Source organism: Anneissia japonica, unplaced genomic scaffold, assembly GCF_011630105.1.
Source record: "Anneissia japonica isolate Jap-2015-1 unplaced genomic scaffold, ASM1163010v1 scaffold997_len2565447_cov190, whole genome shotgun sequence".
Taxonomy (NCBI): domain Eukaryota; kingdom Metazoa; phylum Echinodermata; class Crinoidea; order Comatulida; family Comatulidae; genus Anneissia; species Anneissia japonica.
The window spans coordinates 438472-448970 of NW_022696369.1; the positions used below are offsets into that span (position 1 = coordinate 438472).

The window sequence follows — 10499 nt, forward strand, 5'->3', positions numbered from 1 at the left end:
AAATATTAATTTGAATTAAATTGAAATAAAAGCAGTTTTGTGCTTTCCCGGGTGACCCATAGCAATACTCCCTTATATATATATATTTTTTTTATAATGTGGCTAGGCATTATTAAAAAAAATACTGATAACAAAAAAAAACAATAGAGTAGGTATTGCGGTGTCTTTAAATTGTGAATGAATTGTTCTTCATGATTAAATGAGGAGTGCTAGCTCGCAAAATAAGGTGATATGAGGTGATTTTTATCTACTTGGCAGTTATATGGGGTTTGTTTGGCGGGGGTGGAGGACGTGCGCACGCCTTAGATACGCCGCTGGCCTAGGCTAGCAGTCCCGTTTCCGATCATTTCATTGACCAAAGTTACTTAAATATTAATTTTTTCTTCTTCTTTTATAACACGATAATCTGTTTGAATTAATTCATTTAGATAAATCAATGCTTTTCTTTTAACATTTTTAAGTGGCCCGATAAAGCAGAAACCATGAGGATCCAAAGGGGTACGCCCCTTCTGCCTCAGAAGCTGTGCCCTGCACCCAAGAGGTTTAACATGACCTCACCTGTACCTTCTAAATTCATTAGCACATCATCCCTGACAATTTAATAGCGTATTACAAGAATAATATTTGAAATGATAAAACATTCTTGAAAACTATATTTGTATTTCTCTCTTTTGATGTAGAATAACTAAACATCTAGTAGGTTAGGGAAAATACTGAATGTCCATTATTTATGAGGATTATCTAATGGTAACCCGGAACTAAATAATATAGACCTGCTATGTACTGTTAGCTATTATACGCACCTATATAATAAAACCAAGACTACAATAACAAAAGCAAATGACGCAACTACATACACAACCGTCATCCAGCCTGAAAAATAAATAAACACGTTGCCATTATGTTAATATCACATATACTTTCCTTAAACAAACGCCAAGGTGTTAAGTTGGCCTCAGGTTTAATATAACTTCCTTGATGATATGAGAAAAGGTAATATTATCAATGTATATTACTAATATTATCAATGTATATAGTGATACACACATTTTAAACCCCAAGCGGTAGTTTAATTTTATTTCAAAATCAGAATAATGTTGACTGAATCTATTGCTGTTTTTTACATATCTTAGATATTACATTGTGCTACGTAAACAGTAAGTTCCAAAAGGTCTCAATTTACCCATACTTGTCATCAGAAGAGTAATTTAAGTGCCAAGAATTCTCGATATGATCATAGACTTTTCAATGTTTTCAGTTTTTTACACCCACGCAAAGGTAATATTCCATTGCTTTTAGTCACATTAACTGTTCTTTCATAGATGAAGAAATAGCTATAGTATATGAAATCAACCTCAAACTTATACCAGTGGCGGCATTACGGCAACAACAGGATGCAGGGAATTAAGTTCCCTTGATTTGCCGTCAGTAATTTGTGGGGAGGGGGTAAGGCCTGCTTCTTCTCACCAAAAACAGTTTAAAACCTCTCAGAACTGCTTAAAATTTCACTTAGAACAGCTTACAAACGTCTCTGCACCCTCACAATAGGCTACAGGTGGCTTTGCTGCTGCCCCTGCCCGTAATTTTCCCGACCTCGTACTGTTCCCCAGAATATTTATTCACCATTGATTACCATTGATGGACAAATTTCCTGGTTCATTATTCTTGTATTTTGAATTTAGCACAATGACGCTGCAAGTTACAGTTATAATTTGTTTTTGCATACCTTTATTTGTGTTAGCTTTCGTGATTTGTTTTTCATTATTTCCCTCTGTGGATTCGCCAATTACAGTGGTTGGTGTTGATTTAGGTATACGGTAAGTGGAACTCGACTGAATACCACTAGAAAATGGCTGCATTGATATTCCACTTCCACTAGCAGTCGTGGATAATTGTGTTGTTGCTGTGGAATGGATAAGAGGTTGATATGAGCAGGGTTATGATGTGTGCACCGTTGATGTATGTGATTGCGTTTTAATAATGTAAACTATTAACATGATGATTGTGAACGCAAGGTGCGGTAATTGAAAGTGTAGAGCTTTTCCATTAGCAACCTCTCAAGCCACACAATTACGCTTTCTGTTAACTGCCAATATTTACCTTTATCTGTGGTAGTCTTCATACTTGGTTTATAACTGGTACCAGTTCCTTCTTTGGTTTCATCAGTTACCGTCGTTGGTAATGCAGGTGTGTTATTACTCGGCTGCATAGACCTACCACTGGTTAACTGTATTGTTTCATCAACAGTCGTGGATAATAATGTCGCTGTAAAAGGAAAATGGGGTTTATAAGGAGCCGAGCTATGATTTGTGCAGCATTGATTTGTGCAATAGAATTTAAATTAATTACAAGATGATGAATCTATTTCAAAAGATACAATAATTGAAGGTGTTGTTTTTACTGTCACATACTTATCATTGATTTATCCGACTCATATATCGTGGTACCAACTATTCTATTTCAACAACTTCCTAAGTTTATGCCAATTACAGTTAATGGCCTATCTTTACCTGTACCTTTAGCAGCCTTTGTACTTGGTTCATCATTGTTAGCAGTTCTTTCTGTAGATTCTCTTACCGTGGTAGATATTGATGTGCTTTGTACACCACTGGTTAAAGACTGTGATGATGTTCCACTAGCAGTTGTAAATAATTTTGTGGTTGCTGTGAAACAAAAACGATTTTTTTGTTGTTCGTGTGTTTAGTATGTGATTGTGTTTTATAATGTGTACATGGATGACACAATTATGTTTTACCTAAGCAATTTAATGTGTTCATTGACTACTGAACTTGACTATCATTGGTTCTTTTCTCAACTATATAGCATATCAGACTGATACCAGATGTGAATTTTAATGACTCGGTACTATTTAAAAAAAAAAAACAACAATTCCTCCTATCCACTTTTATGCTTATATTTAGTTCAGTGACTTTGTGATGCTTAACATTACCTCCTGTGTTAGCCTCCGTTCTTGGTTCATCACTGGTTCCAGTTGTTTTTTTGGTTGTATTGTAGTAGGTCCTTGCTATAAATAAAAAAAAAAATGAGACGGGTATAAGTTCATTTCTGCATTCATGTATGTGATTGTGTTTTACATGTAAAATATTTGCATACATGTCTACAACTTTACCCAGTATTATTTTTAATTTAGCACAATGACACTGTGTGCTTACTTGCCTACCATACCTTCTGTATTAGATGTAATTGTTTCATCACTGATACTAGATCGCTCTTTGGTTCGATCAATTACGGTGGATGAACTTGATGTAGGCCTACGAGTGGTACTCAACTTTATAGTACTGGTAAGCGACTGCATTGATGTTCCAACAACAGTTGTTGATACCTGTGTAGTTGCTGTGTTATAAAACATAAAGAGGTTGGGATGAGCCGGCTATGTTCAGTATCATGTATGTGACTCATAATTATTAAGTGTAAAATTATTGTGATTGACACGATGAGTGTGTACACATTATGTATTTTACTTTTATTGGCGGATAATACAAGATGTTGATTAGTTATTGTCACTTACGTAACGTTAATTTTTCACAAATATATCCATATCCAAGACTACCAGTATATAACCCTATTCGCTGGTTATTCTCAAGGTCGTGCCATTTACCAGGTACATAGGATGCCTGAGTCGTCATATACACTCCTGCGAACATACTGTCTTCCTGATTTGGTTCATTACTATCCCAATTTAGCAGGTTCACAGTCTCACCGGATTCCCACTTCCAACTGCTGGCACTGGTTCTCGGCTTTCCCATCTGTCGAGATAATCCGATGGCGTAGTCTCCGTGAGTACAGTTTTCTAAGGAATTGAAGATTGCATTGTTTTCGTCTAAAGTAGTTATGCTTACAAGTTGATAGCCCGTTTGCTGACACGTAACTTCGTTCCATCTTATGAATTTTGAATAGTGGTCTGCTTCCACAAATGTAGCTTGATAGTGTGACGACCCCAAAAAAAAGTCGGCACAGGCTGCATTAAAAGAAGAATAGTCCTACGTGAAGTATATTAATTACTATAATTAGACCTATAGCTAATCACTGTCAGAATAGTCAAACAAAGCAAATTGTGGGTATTCTTATTCACATTTAAATATTATTACACCAATAAAGCAATTGAACTCTTTAAGCTTCACAATGATACTAAGAGCAAATACTACGTGTGATTTGCAAACGCAATTTCTGTCGGATGTAAAAAACACATTGAAAAAATAGCAGATCTGCTTTATAATGTTCTACATTATAAACATAATGCAGATAGAGATGCAAGTAACTTTTTGTCACAAATCTACATGGTACGATTATTAACTTTTTCTTCCTTATTGCGAATCAAAATCATATAGGCCTATATAATTATTTATTCAAATAATTGCATCACTTAAACAATGATAGAAATTCCAAAATATACATATTGAGTAGCACATCACAAGAAACAATTCGTAACTACATGAAATCCACTTAAAACATACATTATCTTACATTTCTATAATTTTTATATTATATATTCTATAATTGTCGAAGAATTCCTGAATATCCCAGTATTAATATTAGGCATTCTAATCCTTCCAAGAGTATTGAGTATTATTTTCCCATGCAAAGGGTGCATTTTAGTAAATAAATAAAGTATTTAAAAATTCTGATCACGTGATTATTTTATAGAGCTATCATGACAACTATTTTAGCTGAATGCTTTATTACGACCATTTGTTTATATCTGACAGTGCATTGGAACGCATTCGAAGTTAGTACGTCGTTTACGTTGGTTTTTTTGTCGACGTAAAGAATTCAGAATTTCTTACGATTGCGACAAATTCTGCAAAGAAAAATTAAATTTGACAGGAAACTGGTTGCTACGTTTGTTTTGTGAAATTGGCGTAACTCACGGTAAAATAATTGTAGCGCAATGTTCGACAGGAAACGCACGTTGAGTACCGGTATCTCATCTGTGCGATACGTCCATTAAATACGAATCGACAGGAAACCGAGTTTTTGTTGAATTATATCATCAGGTCTGTTACGTTGCAAACGGTTCTTTTATAAACAGTTGACTTCAAGTCAACCATCTCATAAGAAACGTAAGCATTTCATGTCTAACAAACAAGAAGTCTCACTGATTGAGATATGATATGTGATAATGTTCAAAACATTTTAAATATGTCTCATTGTAATAAATCGTTAAAAGAATAGGCCTTCTCTATTTTTTAAACATGATTATTATTGGACGTAACAAGCATTTAACGACGTTAGGACAGGATTTTCAGTTAGAGATTGAAAATTAAACTCGTCGTAAGCATCGTTACCGTGATATTTTGTCTGCAGCCCAGCACGATCAAGACTACGTCGTTTGTGTTCAACTTGTCACCACAATCATAATAAGATTCTACATGTAGCTTCTCAAACTAAATATGCTGGGAATAGTGATGTACAAAATATACAGGTCTCCTCCAACTAAGGCCAGCTCCAATTCAGTGGCGGATTCTTTATTTGAAAACAAAGGGGACCAAGGGGGACTTTCACAAAGTGGAGTCTGAACCTCAGCACACCAAAATGTATGATTATGGCACCTGTAGAAGGACGGAAGTTGCACTTTCAGACTTAAATTTGAATAAAAGTTTATTTTTTTCTCAATTTTTAAAAATAATTTTAAACAATTTTTTTTTCGTTGGTGAGGAGTGGGAATCCGCCACCGCATTTACAGACACATTTCGGTTGCCCCGGTTAAATGCGTTTTGGGCATTAGCTGTTCCTTCCAATTAATAACCAAATAGCATAAAGACCACTATAAAATAAATAGGCCTAGTGATGTTAATGCATCTTTTTCTATAATAACTTTTGTTACATAATTTAAGCATAAAAATATTAGAAACCAAAGCTGCTAGAGACTAGTCAAAAAATCCAGTCCCAAAAATGGCCTTTAATTGGAGGGACACCTGAACACTGAGTACATGTAGGCTAAATTGTAAAATGCCACTGACAGTGTCGAAAATATATAAAACGCACTTCAATGTCATGGCAGTTACTGATTAACATTCTGCCTCGAAATAAATTAGTTATTAAACCTACACTACAAAATAAAAAATTAAACAAATACCTTCACTATAAACGATTGAAAGACAACTCTGTAGTATTAAACAGATATAAAGAAACATGTTGAGAATTTGCCAACTTGCTCGCAAATAACCAAAAACAAGGAAATACGTATAATTTAAATTGCCTAAACATGTATAGCTGTCTCTTAATTATTATTATTATTATTATTATTATTATTATTATTATTATTATTATTATTATTATTAGGCTTATTATTATTATTAGGCTATTATTATTATTATTATTAATATTAATATTATTTGGTGCTTACACCTTGTTTATTTGCGCCTTATAAATTGACCTATTATTATTATTATTATATATATTTTATTTTTCATTTTCTAACGAACATTACAAGTCCCCTTTTTGAGTTGAGCAACAAAATGTTGATTGGCGTCTGTATACGTGCGTCTGTAAGGTTTCCTTGAAACCCACCCTCGAGCATGAAGAAAAAATCGCCTGCATTCGTGAATTCTGTATTTTGACATATGGGGGGAGGTAGACACTCTTAATGGAGCGACGTTCTAGTTCTCTTTATGCTAACCACGAAGATGTATAGTAAGTGTAACTGATTGGCTTACAGTTAACCTTAAAAACTAGCGTAATATAACCACATTTAAACTCCATCTAATTTAACGAAAACAATAAGATACTTAATTAGGCCATTTTTTAAAATAAAGTTCTCTGAAGGTTAACTACAGAATTTACAGTACACTTAATGTGTTATAGGTTGTAAAAACTGTATTGAGTAAAAAAAAATCGAATAAAAAATCTTTTGCTTGACATTTGTGAACAAAATGATAGGCTATGTCAAGTGTTATATTGAACAGTGGCAGATTCAATGGGGAATCCAGTCAGCACGGGACCCCATCCTCTTATTTTTTTTCAAAATTTAAAAAAAAATGGAGAAAAAAGACAAAATTGTATTCAATTTTTAATCCGAGAGTGCCATATCCGGCCATCTAGACGTATCATAATCATAACTTTTTTCTTACCTCAGCCCCAACAGTTGTGGGGCTGAGGCGGGTGGACATTCTATTTGCGCAAGACCCTCCCTAGAACCCCTCTGTTTGGACTTCATGGACCCGCCACAGTTGGATTATCATTTCCGTGCTACATAGAAGGGTAATCCATCGGTTGAAAAGTTAAGTTTTCGTCGGGGAACCCATATCAAGGATAATCCTTATGATAAATAATCCATTGAGGTCGTGAAAGCAATCTCGACTTCGACTTTGTTCGGAAATCTGTGGCGCATTCAAGGGGGGTGGGGGAAGGCTAAATTGTTCTTTTTTTTTTAAATTTTTTTAATGGAGATATAAGGAAAATTATATTTAAATTTTAAGTCCGAGAGTGTAAATTCCGGCCATCTATAGGTGCCATAATCACAGATTTTCTTACCCCAACCATGGTGGGACTGAGGTGATATAGATTCTCCATCTGTTGAAGTAGCCAGTAGCGGATTCAAGGGGACCCAGCCGCCCCACCCCTACCCCTCTAAATTGTTCAATAAAAAAATGGAGATAAAAAGATAATTATATTCAAATTTTATGTCTGGATGTGATGATTTCCAGCCATCTAGAGGTGCTATAATCACAAATTTTCTTACCTCAGCCCCAACCATGGTGGGGCTGAGGTAGAATAGATCTTCAATCTGTGAAATTACAATCCCTGGTCCCTTCTATTTCGGATTCCTGGATCGGCCACTAAATTACAACAAATATGAAATCATATTACAGTAGCTTGATGCCTATAAAATAACTTACAAAATTCACCGAACTTCGTAAAATATCCGTAGCTTCCCCACCGGGGGCCCTTGGCGGCCCCTGTCCCCCAGCCTAGATGCTCGCTTCGCTCGCATACTGGACCTTATGAAAGTAGCCACCCCCCTCCCCCATCGTTGATGTTGCTATAAACCATGGGTTACTCTTATGGAGGGAGCTATTTTTGAACGCCATGTATTACCATGTTCTGTTAAAAATCTGTACGTATTCATGTTAAATAAATTACTGAGCTAAAATAATATGATGTAGCTTTGATAAATAATCAATAGAAGATGATGAAAGTCATCCAGCGAACCAAAGGCTTAATATTAGTATAAGCCGTTCTGACAGGTTTGCAACAACAAAAACAATTAGACACGAAAATAACAAGTTTATTTACACTCAATGTTTTAATGTTATTGTTGACATTAAACTCATTATTTTGTATACTGCAGTTACGGTATTTATGAAAGTAGTTCATATGGGAAAATTATCATTTTATATACTCTATACAAATATTTTAGTGAACACGCTACGCTTTCGGTAAACTTATTGCCTCTATGAGGTGCATAAGCCTAATCTGAACATAGTAATGCATGAACATGTTAGCTGATGTTGGATATCAAGGGGAGAAATTGGTATGTATATATACAACTGATCATAAAATGTTATCTAATATTCTTAAAGCGTATTGTTTATCATTTCATGTTTTTTTAATGTTAGTTTATTAAAATAAACTAATATTTTAAAATAATGTATAGATGCAGGGTAGTGAATATCATTAAAAAATGATTATAATGAAGATGTTTACTAAAAATAAAAATCAACTAAGACAACAATGATTATGATATTAATGACGATGAAGATGATGATGATGATTATGATAATGATGATGAGGATTATGGGGATAATAATGATGATGATGATATTATAATGGTGATATATCATCATGATCAAATATACTGATGATGACGATAGTGCTGAAGTGGACGATGACGATAATGATGACGAGGATGGTGCTGACGTTAATCATTGATGATAATAATATGATACCGCTATCTTCTCACCAATTACTAGACATATAAACAATTTTTTTTTCTCTATAACATACAACCTTTTAAAAATGGCTAGCCAGGCCCGTACGTAGGATTTGTATTGGGTAGGTGCGAAATTGTGAACCAAAATGGCTCCAAGTGGTGAGGGCACCTAGGTGTAAAAACCATGTTGGGAGAGAACGGATCAGGAATATTTTGATAATTTGAGGTCTTACTTAATCGATTTCTGGAGATGCGTGTATTAAACAATTTTGAAGAGGGCACCATGGAAAAACTTTCACAGATGGAGGAGATACAACCATGGTTGGGATTTAGGGCAGAAAATTTATGATTATGCCACCTCGAAATGGCCAGAAATTGAACTCTCATACAATTTGAATATCATTTTCTCTCCCCACCCACCCCACTGATTTTCTTAATTTTGAAAAATTTAGGGGGGGACTGGCCGACTGGGCCTGCTTGAATCCGTCACGAAATAGAGGGGGAAATTAGGGAAAGACTTTCACACACTGAGGGTCTATAACACTTGAGCATAGTTGGGCTGAGGTAAGAACATTTATGATTATGGTACCTCTAGATGGCCGGAGATGGCACTATTAGATTTACAGAATTTAAGAGAGCAGCTTAGCTCAGTCGGCTAATCTGGTGGTAGCCAATGTGTGTGCGGTATACAATGGAGATCTCTGTGTCCCCGGTTTAATTCCTATCGCTACCTCTCTGTGTTTCAGCTGGAGGGCTGAAATACAAGTTACAATAGCGCACCGTCTTTCGGATGAGACGTGTAAGCCGTTGGTCCCGTGTGCATTTATGGCCCATGTGCACGTTAAAGAACGCAGTACACTATTCGGAAAGGAGTAGGGGATTGTCTCCCGGTGTACTGCCCAGTCACCACCAGAAGGACCCCACTGGAAATAAGTCTGCTTCTTTCGTGGGCTATCCTTGGTGTTTACACCGAATAAATCCAACCAACCTACATTTGAATATAAATTTCTTTTTTTAAATAATTTTGACAAATTTAGGGTATGGGGGGGTGGGCACCATCGCATTAAGGAAAATGTCATCATCACATTCCTTCATCGCTGCTGCTACTGTGGCTGGACGTTGGGTAGAGGAGTCAGTGCTTTACTGACAATCACACAATAATCTGATGTATTAGTCTAGGCAACCAATAATCTTTCTGTATTGTTTTTGATATTGTGTATTATATTTTTGTTGCTCTGACATTCACCATGGCGAACAGTGCAAAGGTCTAAATCCGTCCCTGCTGTATCAAGATGATTTCTAAGCAAAACTAAAGATGATTTTAGTAAAACATAGAAGGAAAATGAGCTTGTTCGCAGTGAATCATTGACATGCAAGCGGTGGGGAAAACACTCAAATTAATCAAAAACCTTTATGACAGTTAAAAGTCGTTGCTTGTCTTGTTGGAAACTGCTCTGATTGGTCAAGCAGGTTTGGTGGATGGATTTCTGAAATGTGTAAAAGTGAGATTTTAATGTTCTACCCTGAAAATGTGGACCTTTGTTAATGGGGGGGGGGGGGGGCGTATGCACCTGTCGCACCCCCCCCCCCCCCCCCCCCCCCGCGG

The 10499-nt window shown here is 35.8% G+C and overlaps 1 protein-coding gene across 1 annotated transcript in view; it reads right to left on the reverse strand.

The window, feature by feature from the left end:
- Positions 1–3767, reverse strand: part of LOC117102040 (cell wall integrity and stress response component 4-like) — a 4811-nt gene extending 1044 nt beyond the window's left edge. Inside the window, exons 1-8 of the mRNA XM_033242254.1 lie at positions 3530–3767; positions 3187–3354; positions 2951–3025; positions 2511–2663; positions 2101–2265; positions 1727–1903; positions 804–873; positions 559–590 (exon numbers count right to left, since the gene is read on the reverse strand). Coding sequence (XP_033098145.1) covers positions 559–590; positions 804–873; positions 1727–1903; positions 2101–2265; positions 2511–2663; positions 2951–3025; positions 3187–3354; positions 3530–3767 — 1078 coding nt within the window. The remainder of the gene's footprint in view (positions 1–558; positions 591–803; positions 874–1726; positions 1904–2100; positions 2266–2510; positions 2664–2950; positions 3026–3186; positions 3355–3529) is intronic.
- Between the last annotated feature and the right edge of the window lie 6732 nt (positions 3768–10499).